This window comes from Gobio gobio (assembly GCF_949357685.1).
Source record: "Gobio gobio genome assembly, chromosome: 9".
Lineage (NCBI taxonomy): Eukaryota > Metazoa > Chordata > Actinopteri > Cypriniformes > Gobionidae > Gobio > Gobio gobio.
Window position 1 is genome coordinate 48,443,898 of NC_137115.1, and position 14,919 is coordinate 48,458,816.

Genomic DNA, 14,919 nt, shown 5'->3' on the forward strand with positions numbered 1-14,919 from the left:
TAATTTTTTTTTTTTTTTGGAAACTCAGAACTCTTTAATGAATAGAAAGTTGAAAATAACATTTATTTGAAACAGAAATTATAACAACGTAAAAGTCGTCACTGTCACTTTTAATCAATTTAATTCATCTTTGATGAATATTTTCGATTAATTTATGTAAAAAAATAAAATAAAATAAATCTTACCGACCCCAAATTTTAGAATGGTATCACACAGCTTATGTCTAAAGTAAGAAATACTAGGGTCACACTTCCTTTTACTTTACCTTGTAAGATGTAAGCTGCCAATAAGGCCGCGTCAGACGTTTTGCAGAGGAGCCGACCGTGGTACAGATCTCTTTTGATCTGCAGGAAGACGAGATACCTGCAACCAGGATACCAGGATATGGAGTGAGCACATGCAAACAAACAGGGAGAGAAAAGACCTAATTTATCCAATTACCATGGACATTTGTGTTTGATTATGTAAATGATTAACCAAAGGTTAAATCTTACACAATCTGTCTGTAATGAGGGCTGATAATGAAGGACACAGATTTCAAAAAACATTTCACAGTAGGAGACAAAAAAAGGGTGTGGATTTAACGCTCTCTCAAAACATGCTAAATATTTCTCTTTGAGTTAGTTAAGAGCGGGGAATGAATTGAGAACAGGATTGTTTTTTAGGGATGAGATGTCCTAAAGCAAACCGCTGTGTCAAAAGCTGTTGAGTTGGGGAAAAGAGAGACTGCAACACACCCGGACGTCTGTCTCTCCGGTCCTAACATCTGTCTCACAGCGATATAACGTTACAAACACAGATGCTGCTTTATATAATTATGCGTTTAGAGCTCACAGACTAGATTTTAATGGAATGGAAAGAGTAAATTCAAAATATATTTATATGATTGTTTAAGACAGGAGCTTCCAGTAACACTTTAGATTAGGGAACACATTTTCACTATTAACTAGTCGCTCATTAGCATGCATGCATATTACTAGCATTTTGGCTGTTTATTAGTACTTATAAAGCACCTACCCTATACCTAAACTTAAAGGTCACATATTGTACACCTTTCTGGAGTTTTATTTTAGGTTTTGATGTCTTTAAGTCCAAAAACCATCTCAATATATTTTTACAGATCCTTTCTCCAGAGGCGGACAGTAGTGAAGTATTTTTACGTTCTACTCAAGTACATTTTTCCAGTACATGTACCTTATCACTGTTTTTCTTTGGAAAACGTTTGCTTCACTATATTCCAAAGCATAACGTCATACTTTTTACTGCACTACATTTCATAAATGTAAGGTTTTTACCTTTAATACTTAATTACATTAGAAAATGTAATACTTTCTTCCTTGTATTCAAGTTAAACTTTAGGTGTTTCTCAATGTCAAGGATACTTCCTCTGCAGGACTGGTCCTTCCAAGTCACTTCCTTCAGAGGCTAGGCTCCTCTTTAGCATTCGGAGATCATGTAAATGGAACAGGCTAGCAAGTGCACGTCATTGCATCATTACGTCAGTGAAAAGGTCCGTTAGCCATCAATAATGTAATTTGTATAATATCAATACGGTAGTAATTTGTACTGGCATTTAAAAGTTAAGCTTTACTTATATTTACTAAGGTTATAACAAATGTTTGGTAACGTAAATACTTACACTTGAAAGCATATTGCCCCGTTAACGCTCCGACTCCGCCAACGTCCGATATTTAGTATTTTTTTAACAAGATAGCAAAGCTGCGCGCATAGGATTGTGGGTGATTTGAGAACTCTAAGAGCGCGAAGGCTACTCGTATGCATCCTTTCCTGAATATGGCATATTTTTCGAACGAAGGACTCAGACCTTGGTTGAAATTCCGAGGATCCTCGACATTGGAACAGTCCTTCGACGGATGTCGATGACGTAGCATCCTCGGAATTCTGGCTTCCGAGGATCCTTCCTTGCCATTGAGAAACGCCTCCTGAATTACTTTTACTTGAGTAAAAGTAAGAAAGTACTACATTTGAAATGTAATTAAGTATTACGCATTGTTTGGTCCCAAGACATCTGTACTGAAATTATTGAGGAGACATGGAAGGTAGTTTTGAACAGGGTTTACTCCTCCTCTCTTTATGCACGTCTCAGGCTCATACAGTGCAAGGTGGTTCATAGGGCTCACTGGTCGAAGACCAGGCTAGCTCGCATTTACCCCTCTATTGACCCGGAATGTGACAGGTGTCACTCTGGATCAGCCACTTTACATCATATGTACTGGTCCTGCCCTGCCCAGTCTTCTTTTTGGAGGCAAATTTTAGTTTCTTTGTCAGCCAATACCTCTGCGGATATTCCACTTTGTCCAATTACTGGTTTATTTGGGGTTCTCCTACCTGGCCACACTTTGCCTTCTCATCGCCCAGATTTTGTAGCCTTCTAAACTCTTTTGGCTAGACGTTTAATTCTGCTGAATTGGAAGAGTGTCCACCCTCCATCTCACACTCGCTGGGTAAAAGATGTTCTTTATTTCATGAAGCTAGAAAAAATTAGGTACTCTCTTCACCGACCTAGCGCTATTTTTGTCAAGCTTTGGCAACCCCTTCGTGAGCATGTCCAAACTCTCCAGGTTGATCCTGCTCTTTGTGTTTGACTTTTAGACCAATCACCGGCCTAGATGATGATACCCACTCTGTACTACCTGGCCAATAAACTTTAGAATTGCGTTTACTGTGTGTAGGATTGTTTTGTATTGTACTGCACTAGTTAATTGTTTGTTTGTTTGTTTGTTTTCGAGAGGGGGGAACTTCAGTGTATCTTTTTAATATTACACATTTTAATGTCTTTTTGTTTCTCTTTCTGTAAATGTTTTGGGTTTTTTTGTTGGGTTTTGTAATGTATCTGAAAATGTATAAAAAAAATTTTTTTTAAATAAATGATATTCAATATGAAACGTAGTGCAGTAAAAAATACAATTGTATGATGTGATGTAAAAGTTTTGCAAAGAAGAACACTGATAAAGTACATATACTTGAAAAATAAAGTTACTTGGAAAGTAAAAATACCTCTGTCTTTCTTAGGAGCTCTCCTAAGAACAGGTTGATTTTGGCATGTCTTATTAATATTCATGAGCATCTCTTCTGATTGGCCTGTTGTTCTCAGTGACACACGGCCAGCAGTGTTTTGCCAAGTTGGGCTAAGTTGGGCCAAATTGGGCTACTTTAACACTGTTGCTGCGGGCTGTTTTTTTTTTTTATTTAGCCCCGGGAATGCGAACTTTAGCAGGGAACCCTGCCAAAAAAACACATTACCCAACAACATTTTTTACCAGGGAACCCAAACCCCCAAGCCGAACTCCTGAATCGGCGATGACAGGAGACAACCAACCACCTCCTCAAACGCGCTTACAACAGGATGTTTCAGAATGGTAATTCTTTTTTTTTTTTTTTTTTCTTTCGGCGTTAGGGTTAGGAACCAGTGATGCGCGGGTCAATGTATAAACAACCCGCACCCGACTGACTTTTTCAACTAACCCGCCCGCAACTCGGACCGCAAAAAAAAAGAAGAAAATATTGTACCCGACCCGCTTCCTGACCCGCATTTTTTTAAAGTAATAAATGCTCATCGTAGCTCATTGGGCCATTGAGAAAATGTTTCAGGCCCTGACGTGGTGCGCTCAGAGGTGCAGCGGCGAGAGCAGGCAGTTCTTAAGGCGGCCCATCATTTTCCATTTCAGCTGTCTAGATGCATAGGCCTACTATTGATGAACGCGATGTTTATGTTTCGACCCGGCTTGAAGGTCATCAGCAGGTCAACTGCGAGAAAGCCCTTAAGAGCTAGTTTCACTTTCTTATGCCAGCTGAGTGATGTAGTTGCTTTTGAATAGAAGCTTCAACTAAATTACATGTTTATTACATAACACTAGACTAGGCCTATATCATACAGCATTCAGAAAAAGAACAGTTTGCGCTCCTAATGGATTGATTTATTCATTTATTTTGTTTCATTTTCTTAACAATTAAGATGCTGCATGTGTTTATCCAGTCTAATCGATGTGTGCGTCTCTCCCCTGACAACAAAAATCCCGCCCCCTCTCAGAAAATACATAAAACTGACTTTTCTGAGCTATATGCGTTTAAAAGTAGCCTATTAAAATGGCACAATGGCATTGCTCAGTTCAACGTGTTGGGAAAGCGGGCATTTTGTCCCGCGTCAGTTTTTATTAAAAAGTTAATAACGCTCAACATTCAAAAGGAAAATAAGGATGACCCGACCGACCGCGACCCGAATATCATTAAAAATTATTTTGGATGACTCGTTACCGCGGGTAACCGCGGGTGACCGCAGGCACCCGCTCATTTTGGATCAACCCGCGCATCACTGTTAGGAACACGTTAGCATCATGTTAGCGTTGCATAACGGTTTACAAACTATAATTTCAGATTATGCTGGCTCCATAATGTAACATAAAATGTGTGAGAAGTTTACTTAAAGGTTTCGGATTTGAGGTCAGGACTGCAGCATCTTTGAAAAACCGGCATTGAACTGTGCCTGATTGACGAAGCAGTCACTTGTGAAATGTGCAGAACAGACGGGTAAGGTCAAACTAAATTGCTGCGGTATTTCCGAATAAATAAATTAGCAACTGGTCTCTTATATTAATGTTGTTCAGAAGCCTGTGCAATGATGTAGTTTCCTGACATCCCTTGTCTGAACAGCGTTTTCCCTACATTTTTCCGTGTTGTTGTTACTCAGCAATGGCATGGACGCAATGTTGTCTGGGAGTTTGGCGAAAGGAGGGTGGAACGGTGGGCAGTGCTCGGGGTGACCGTGAGGTTCTGACGTCACATTTTTACGGAAGTCACAACGGTTTGTGAAAAGGCACAGCTTCTTTATGCAGACTGTGTGCATTTGACTGTGGATTGACTGTTTTGAAACTTATATGGTAGTAACATAGCCCCTAAGTTTTCATGAAAATTTCAGTTGTTTTGATAATATGGGACCTTTAACAACTACAAAAACTACCTTACTAACATATCATTCGCAGTAATTAGGAGTTTATTGAGAGAAAACTCCTAGTTAATAGTGAATATGTGTTCCCTAATATCGAAAGTGTTACCAAGCTTCCATATGAGGTCTAAAGCACCAATGTCACATTTTCTTTTCATAAATCAATCCAGTCCCAATCTGGTACTTGGCTCCTCTCACCTTCAGTGCAACATGTGTCCCATGAGTAAAGAGCGACATGCTTGCCTTTAACTTCTCAAAGTAGGCCAGCCCAGCTAGAGCTAATAGCTTTTCACTTAAGAGGCCATAGGAGCTAAAAATGCAATTATGTTCCCTGAATTCTCTCTAGGTGACAGCAGCAAAATGGCATTTTCTGTAGCCACCAGTCAATTTCTGGCCTACATATCGGCTTCCTTCTTTATCCCTAACCTGCCTTTTATGGAAACGCACCCGACGTGTCAGTGTCATTTGGTTCTAGAGAAGGACAGGCCAAATTTAGGAGCAGTAAATGGCAAAGTATTGGGGTGAGATGCTTGTTTTTGCTCTGTGGAATATGCACTCTACCCAAGATATTTCCAATAATCCAACAAATAGAGAAAGTGGATACACATTACTAATATAAACATAATATTTAATATTAAATGATCTGATTATAGGGAGATAAAAAGGCTATTGTGACAAGTGTGATGTTTAATATGCTTGTGGGCTGTTAAATGTGAAGGGAAAGGATGGTAAAAGATGGCAATATTAAATATCAATATATAAAAAGATATATACACAGATACATTTTATATTATAGTATACAATATTATTACTGTAATCAGGCAAAACACATTTTCACTTTCTAAAGTGTTCTTTCATTTTAAGAAACTATTTACAATATAATATAAAAAACAAAATAGACATCCATTCCCAAAACTGTTAGAAAACTGTAATTTGACTATATAAATTGAATATTTTATAATCTATTTAATATTTTGTTGAAATCTTTCATTTCAAGAAACTATGTACAATATAATATTATGCAGAAAATATAGAAAATATACTGTATTATAATATTATTAGTATTTTTATTATTTTATATCAGTATTTTTATTTATATAATGTATTTTTATATATATGTAATTTATTTTGAATATTTTGTTGAAATCTTTCATTTCAATAAACTATATACAATATAATATATTATATAGAAAGAAAAACTTAGATCTTTTTGATAACTAAAGACTTAAGATAAATAAAAAAGTTAAATATATTAAAATATCATATCATTTCAGACAGATGTTGCTGTTGTTGTCTGAAAATCTTCAACAACTTCACTAGCAAATTTTTAACATGTTTATCATGCATGACTATATGTCATTGAAAATGAAACATAGCACATTACTATGCATGATTTAGAGATCACATGACAACTTGTAAAGAATGAATGGAGCATTTGCTGCTCTTGTTTGTTCACGGACCAGCTTTGACCATTCCAATAACGGCCACTTATGAGGCATCTACGTATATATATCTATGTCACATTGCTATGTACATCTGTGACGGTAACCGGTTGCTTGGATGCAGCTTGGGTGTGAGTGACTTGGTTGTCATGGAAATCATGCTAATGACAAGTTTGTGCATGTTGAGCAATAATCTCATTTTGTGACCTGAGGAATTCTAAACGCCGAAAAACTCTCAGTATGGTTTAACTGTGGAATTATGAGTGACAGAAGAAAGTACAGAAAGACAGAATCACTTTTTTTTCTTTGCTTGAGGTGGATACATTCATTTTTTTCTCACAGCTAATTCCTCCACACAATGTCCTTTTCTTTCAGATAATATCCCTCTATTTCTCACCCTCTCATTAGTCTTTCGTCTCATTCTCGCTACCTGCCTCTCTCTCATCTAATTCCCTGTCTTCAACTCTGTGTTCATCCTCTTGTTTCATGTCTCTTTCCCACTTCTCTCATTTCAGTGTGAATTATTACTTTGTGTTCCTCACAAGCATTTCATTTCACAGTACAGTAAACACTAGCGGTCTCACCACACGCCACACATCAATCTATACCTGAAATGCACATACAAATCCATACCACACTGTATTTTAAGTATTTAATGTCTGTCTCTTATATGCGCACACACTGTCAATAAAGCAGCGCTCATTAGGCTCTAAGAATCTTTTTCCAGGTCGTGTGTGTGAATTTCTGGGTGACCTCATTGCAGACTGATCGAGAGGGGATGAAAGGCTGTGATGCCAGCCAAGACTTTCCTAGCTAGAGGCTAATCATGTATCATTCAGAGGAATCTGTTAAGAGTCACTGACCATACATCTTCTCTTAGCAGTGAGTGAGTAACAGCAAGATAAGAGGGCTTTAGGCACTTGCATATGTTTAGAGTGTTTTAAGATCCTTTCTGTTTCGATGAGCAATCTTGAGAAGTTACTTAGCAGTGTTTGTATACCATAGAATGTCTAAAAATCAAACAACAGGCACTCAAGTTTGTTCAATTTTAAAGGCACAGAAGCTTTGAAGATGCAATGTTTCCAACCAGTGCATTTTTGGGATTTTACAATAAAAGAGTGCTGGACTCCACACCTACTGTCTCTGTCATAGGGGCGTTTCCTCTGAGGAGGCAAGGGAGGCAGTGCCTCCTCAAAAAAGTGGACAAGGAAATAATCCATATCACAAAAATAAAACTATGCAGATATTACAAAATGTGACATTCACTCATCCTTCCCTCGGGTCATTTTAACCCGAAAATCATTTTTAAAAAATGTAAAAAAAAAAAAAAATGTGTTCATCGGAGTGGTCCAAGACCCTAGGACTTTTGTCACACTTGAACCACGAATACACATGAAAAAAGATTTGGCAGTGTAGATGTCAAGTGTAGATGCTATTTACTAAGTGAAATAACATACTAAGTAAAATTGTGATATATTCTATTTACACTAAATCAAAGTAGCAGTTCTTTGCAATATGTGTAAATAGTAATTACATGCAATTTATACTTTATTTTGACAGATACATACTATTTGCATCTCAGTATTGTACATTCACAGGAAGCAATAATAACATAGAGTGTAAATTATTATATTTATTAAAATTATTACATGGATGCTGCTTTAATGGGACAATAAAAGCCCTCCCTACACCGGCCCCTACACTCAAAAAAAAAAAAGGTTCTATATTGCACCAAAAATGGTTCTTGGCTCGTAATCATAGGGGAACCTTTTTTAGTGCTATATAGCACCAATTTTGGTGCTTCAGTGGTTCTTCAGCGGTTCTTCAGAGGTTCTTCACCGGTTCTTTGACTAAGGTGCTATATAGCACCTCTGAAGAACCGCTGAAGAACCACTGAAGCACCAAAATTGGTGCTATATAGCACTAAAAAAGGTTCCCCTATGATTACGAGCCTTTTTTTTTAGAGTGTAACCCTACCCAATAAATGCTTTTATTACTATAAAAACATTTCGTTAGGCACTTTATTTCCACTTTTAGAACATTTTCTTAATTTTTATTAAAAGTAAATGCCTTTCCGATGTGATGAAAAAAGGGATAAGAGCGAGCTCTGCAAAAGGCAGATTCGAACCCGGGTCGATCGCGTCAAAAACAAAATCCTTAAATCTTACGCTTTACTGATTGCGCCACCAAAGACATTGAAATTCAAGCGTTTTTTCAATGTTTAAGGCCTGACAACATGATAACTGTGGGTGGGTTAGTGAGCAATCAGCTTGGGGAAATTAAAGATACGTAACTCTGACCGTGTTTACCGAGCTTGATGACTGATGATCCGAAAATAAGCTGACAATTAAATAGAAGAGCTGGACATCAGTTCACAAATAAAATATATTGTTTTCATTATTACTGCCTACAGTTATCATTAGACCTTTGACTCCTCATTTCAAAACAACACAGCACGCCACTGTGTCTATCATAAACTTTTGTTGGTCAAGGGCTCATTTTCTGCAATAATCCAAAAACAAATGGAAAAAATCCTTTTGGTTCTTTGTTCAGGGAACCAGAGTGATGCTAACATCCAAAAATACATCATCACTGCAGTGCTCTATAGCAAACTGGCCATATTGGGCATAAAGAAACGCACTGTTTCAAAGCACCACCAGCAAAGCAAAGTCAAATGGCTTCTTAGTGCTGCCAAACATCTGTTGCCATTTCGTTTGCAGCACTTAATCAAAGCAGAGCTTTAGGCCTACGCTTAAAAGAATATTTGATGGCAGAAACTGAGCCAGCTCTGTAATCAGGTGCCATTTAATCAGGTGACTAAAGTACTGAATGCAAAATGCAGAATCTTAGAGACTGAGCCAACTCTGTAATCAGGTGTCATTTAATCATGTGACTTAAATACTGAATGCTAAAAGCAGAATCCTTTGATTGTGGCAGCTCATACCTGGTGATCTCCTCCTTTAGAGCAGCAGGATCTGGTGGGTAGAACTTCACCCGCAGACACATGGTGAACGGAGGTTGTGCTGTGTGGAGAGAAAAAAAACATCTCAAAACTAAAATATAAGATTAACAACCACACTAAACAAAATATTGACTTTATCCAGTGGTTCTCAACAAGGGACCCGGGGCCCAAAACAGGGCTGCAGGATGACTTTAATATTTAAATTAATAAATCATTATCAATATATTACAATATTTAAGGCTCCAATCTAAACTTAAAAAGTGTGCTCTAGCACCCTGCAGACAGTTGTGGCTGTTTCCACTAGATGGCAGCAAATACTGGAAAAAAAAGTATTTCGTCTGTATCATGTTGTATGCCAGATTTATTAAAATGGATCTGAAGGGAGGAATATTTCCTGTTTTAAGTCATTTCCACCTACCCAAATCTCTCCAATATACAAGTCTCCCCAGTGTCACAAAATTCCTTTTTCCAGTGTTTGCTGACATATGCTGAAAACAGCCAAAATTGTCTGCAGGGTGCTAGAGCACACATGGCCTGAGATATACACTTTCAAAAATGAATTTATAACCAAAAAAAGTGTATTTTTTGGGGGGTGTTATTACAACTCAGACAACATATACTTAAATGTTAATCACTTTTAGCAGTGTTGTATGTAACTTCAAATGGTTTCCTGTAAAATGACACCAAAATTGTGTATTTAGACCACTGTATGTGGGTATGGGAAGCTTTGGTAACACTTTATTTTGATAGTCCACTTTAGACATTCTACTAACTATAAGTAACTTGCAACTACATGTCAACTAACTGTCATTAGAGTATTTGTAGACTGTCTGATTAATATTTACTAAAACTTTATTTTGTTGGTCCCCCAACAGACATTCTACTGACTATAAGTAACTTGGCAACTACAATTCAACTTATTCTACTAACCCGTACCCTGACACCTAACCATAACCTCAAATCCTCAAATTATGGTCAAATCCAGGCGAAATGGTAATTTAGTGGAGAGAAGTTACTTTGTGTAACATAAATGCCAAAGTGATGCACTTTGCAACTTATCAGGGTCCTTGGATTTTAAAAGGTTAATCAGTATTTTAGTATTGTCAGAAAAAAAACACACCTTAAAAAACATGTTTACTTAAAAGCAAGACTGAATTAAAGGTGTCATGAACTGGCTTTTTAAAAAACGTTTGCGTGGTTTTTACATTCAGAAACATCATAATGAATAAGTAATAGGCTATTTTCTGCCTTGGTTTTGAGGCTCTCTGAAAAACGATCAGTTTTTAAGGGCGTGCCGCACTGAAGACTTGGAAGTAAACGCCCACGGCTAGGATTGGATAAGATTTGCATATTTAATGAGTTTCCGCTCCCCTGTGTCAATAAAAGCTTTTCTTTGACTAACAAGGACGTTTTCAGCTCTGAAACTTACAGGATATTCTTATATCACCATTAACTTTTATATACCAAAGGCTCAAAGGAAAGTTGATTTCTCAATTCATCACCCCTTTAAATATTAAAGGTGCACTATGTAACTTTTCCATCCACTAGAGGTCGCCTGTTCAAAACAAAGGCGTAGTTTGATGACGGCACGTTTGAGCGCAGAATCTTGGGACATGTGGTCTTTACTTCACAGCCGGTGGAAAAGAGTCAGGATAGGACTCGGGCAGAAATCATGTTCATGGATGAGATTATTAACATTACTGTAGTATGAAGCGGAGCAGGACCGAGTGTTGTGGAGCTGAGCAAGGCTGCAGGAGCGATCGAAGAGCGGGACTGTTATTATGGCATAGTCGCCGGTAGGACTTTTATTATGACACGGTCACCGGCGCCACTTCCTCTTTTCCAGTCATGAGTGTGAGGTAACGCAGCTCTGTTTATCGTATTAGATATATCTGAGTGTGTTGAAAAGGAAGTTATGACGTTCGCTCGGCGGCTGCTATGACACTTGTTCACACTGCAGTGAGAGTACAGCGTTTCTGCAGAATAAAACCGGAAAAAAAGGAGTAACCCAGATATGACGCAATCGACAGGCGACTCCCTCAAACGCAAAGCTCACACGTCCCGGTTCCTTGGTTAAAATAGCAATTTCTCACGATTTACAAATAGTTGGAAACATTTGGGATATTGGTAGTACTCAACTGAACAAAATATATAACACTGGCCTAGTGGTTTTTGGATATTTTACTGCAAAAATATTACATAGTTCACCTTTAAGTAATTTTGCAAAATATATGAATATGCAATATTCTTGTTTTCAGAGAATATATCCAGAACTGTGTTTCTTACCCCACTGGCAATAAACACGATTCTAACATGTAAGAGATTTATGATTAAAATGAGAAATGTATGTTTAAAACATGAGGTTTTAAAATAATCGTAACATTACTACTTATATAACTTCAAGTAATTCAAGTTAAATGCTATAATTAACTATTATTTTGGAAAATTTGTACTATACCCCAGAGCCATAGAGAGAGAGAGTTGCGACAACGGAAGTTCAAAACGCTTGATAGTCACGTGATTCATGTAGACCTCGAATAGTTCCAGGAAGTGCTTTGACGGGCAATTCAAATTGATAGTCACAGTGACAGAACTGCGCTTTTTGGTAATTAATAGTCAATAAATGCATTGATTTTCAATAATTTTATTACACATCGACATGTGTATGTAGCATGAGTATGTAGTTACAGCGATGTTGTTTTTAAAATATATATTTTTTTAATGATGAATAATCTACACAAGCAGGCTTTAATGTACAAGTTATTTTGATTAAAATGTGCTGATCATTTAAAATCTTACTGATTAAACGTCTTGCCTTTTAAAAGTGCATCACAAACGGTCTGTTCTGCTGTTCTCTATGGCGCGGCTGCTACTTCCGGGAACTATTGAGAGTCTCCGCGAGCCGCCATTGCTGTAAAAAAAACCGTTCCATTGGAGTCTATGGAGTTGTCGCAACTCTCTCTCTCTATGGCTCTGCTATACCCTAGTACTACTAAAACAAAATTTTCATACTGTTTTACTCGGTTTATGCCTAATCAATTCAGTTTGACCCCAAAGTACAAAGTACAAATTACAAACAATATAAAATGTCAAACAGTATAAAATATGCTGTTGCAAAACTTGTGAAGTCAGGAAAACTGTGATTAAACAGACTGATCTAACAAGGTTTATAATTAAAGTTGCTTTAATGAGAAACTCGCCACTGTCTCATAATTTCATCAGTCTATTCTAAGGCTAAGAAATGTGTTAACTTTTAAGTAGAGAGTACAATTAAATGGGGAAACTTTTTTTTTTTAACTTTGGCTTTAAAACAAGTTTCGCTTCTCAAGTAAATGTATCTTGCTTCAAGGATGACAAAAATACTGATTAAGAAATTAAATGTATCTTCATTGTAGTTTGTGTGAGATTAGAACCATACAAAGTGAGTGTTGAGTAAAGAACGTTCACACCAAGAACAATGTGCAAGAAGTCCACACCACAACTATAACAATAAGAACACAGAGAAACAATATTGTTGAAATCACAATTGATTTTTCCAAGCTGACATACAATAAAAACAGCCAATCAGAATTCACCTCGAGCATTTCAAGTGGCAGACGATATAACATGTGCGTTGGAGTGGACGCTAATATAGTTATAGTTATCATTCCTGGTGTGAACGGACTTTAAGTGTCATATGTCTGTCATATTTCATGGCCAGTTTAACACAAGCAAAGGTCAGCATTCCATCAAATGACAGCTACTATTTAAGAACACACCATTAGTAAATGCATAGTTCCCATGGATTCCCATTAGCATGCTTCATTACAGTCACTATAGTGATGTTGTTCATAATTGATCCTTTATGGAATCTTGCACACTATAAATAAGATCTGACTGATGATACTTACATTTCATCTGCTTAGAAATTGACTTGGTGACCTCCAGCCAGTGCTAAAACAACAGAAGAGAGAGTTTTCATTTTATACTCACACACATTTTGACAGAGCACATGTACACACAAATATTACATCTATATTTCATCTAACACATAATTACACAGGAGCAGGTGGTCAGTGTGGGTAGATGTACAGAGATTTTATATCAGTATGAGTGTGAGATGGGGGGAAGGGTAGATATATTAATCATTTCATCTCATTTCTTTCTTCTCCGGAGCGAAACATTAGCACTTCTTCGACGTCACACTGAGATTTTATCACTGCTATTGTGTGCAGCCCCAGATAAGCCAAATCAGCCAAACAGAGCCATTGGATTTGAGAAATAAAGTATATTTGGGTCTCAGTGCCAGTAGGCTAATGTCTAGAAATAGCATCAGGGAATTCGATTTCAGATTATAGTGTTCTGAAAGCTTTTTGGACAATATTTCCCATGCCACATTATCGTATTCTGGATTGTCAGCTAATCTGTGGCATATTTTGCCAACTAGGAATATTCTAAAGGGAATTGTGAGCACTTTACAGATGCTAACGTTGTTCCATTGTGTCTTCTATAGCAGACTAGCATCAGTTAGATGCCCTCATTATTATTTATGTCACTCAATGCGAGAGGCTCCCAAAGGGGGTCAGTGAAAAAGACAGATATGAAGAAACTGTATGTAAAGCCTGTACACTGTCAGGTTTCCATTTAGAGGACACAGATCAGCACAGATCTCGAAATTCAAGACGCTCTTTAACATTTGACGCATTGTTGTAAGTGTCAAGTAAAACTAAATAAATAATAAAGTAATAAAAATGACAAGTTGTGTACATAACACACATTTCTATAACTTACACTAAATGAAAACTAATTCAGAATATTAATAAATACTATAATAGTACTGTCACAGATGGCTGTAGTGAATAGCTCACGACATAGGAAACTCGGAAACACTCCTTAATAAGAAACTCGCAGTGATACATAGGGAAAACTAACACAACCAACTTAAAACTGACAATGACCGAAATTGACCTGAATCAAACAGGAAGTATTTAAACACCAGGGAAATTAGCTAATTAAATGACAACAGGTGAACGAAATGACTAATCAAACAAATTGAGAAACTAGGTCAAGACAGACAAACTAAGAACAAAGGAAACTGATTTTTAAAAAAAACTGAAAGTACATTAATAAATATAGCTGCAAGCAGGGAAAAATCCGGGGAAAAGAAAGCACAACAGAGAGCAAACAAGGAAGATAGCAGCAGACCAACTGCAAAAATTAGTAAATTTGGACATTTGGAGACTTTTTTAAGCAAAAAAGTTTAAAAACCATAAATACATTGAGTTGTATACAGGCAATTTCATGTTTTGTTCAATTATAGTGTCAGTCCCACCGCTATTTTTTTGTGTCCTCTGAATGCCCCCATACATAAGCATCAAAGCGTCAAATTTGGTAAAAATATCTCATTTCGTTTAGGGGTTATAGACATTTGTATTTATGAACATATAAAAAATAACCCACAACTGACTTTGCATTTTTTTTGCCACTTACTATCAAAATGTTGACATTTGGCCACATGCTTTCAGTCAACGATCTATGATTCCAATTTTCCTATGGTGGTTTCGAAGATAAAC

The 14,919-nt window shown here is 37.0% G+C and overlaps 1 protein-coding gene across 2 annotated transcripts in view; it reads right to left on the reverse strand.

Moving 5' to 3' along the window:
* The window catches only part of frmd5a (FERM domain containing 5a), a 185,364-nt gene that overhangs the window by 31,465 nt on the left and 138,980 nt on the right, over positions 1-14,919 (reverse strand). For both annotated transcript variants that reach the window (XM_079825020.1, XM_079825021.1), the window contains exons 3-5: positions 13,258-13,300; positions 9,350-9,428; positions 266-363 (exon numbers count right to left, since the gene is read on the reverse strand). In XM_079825020.1, coding sequence (XP_079681146.1) covers positions 266-363; positions 9,350-9,428; positions 13,258-13,300 — 220 coding nt within the window. The remainder of the gene's footprint in view (positions 1-265; positions 364-9,349; positions 9,429-13,257; positions 13,301-14,919) is intronic.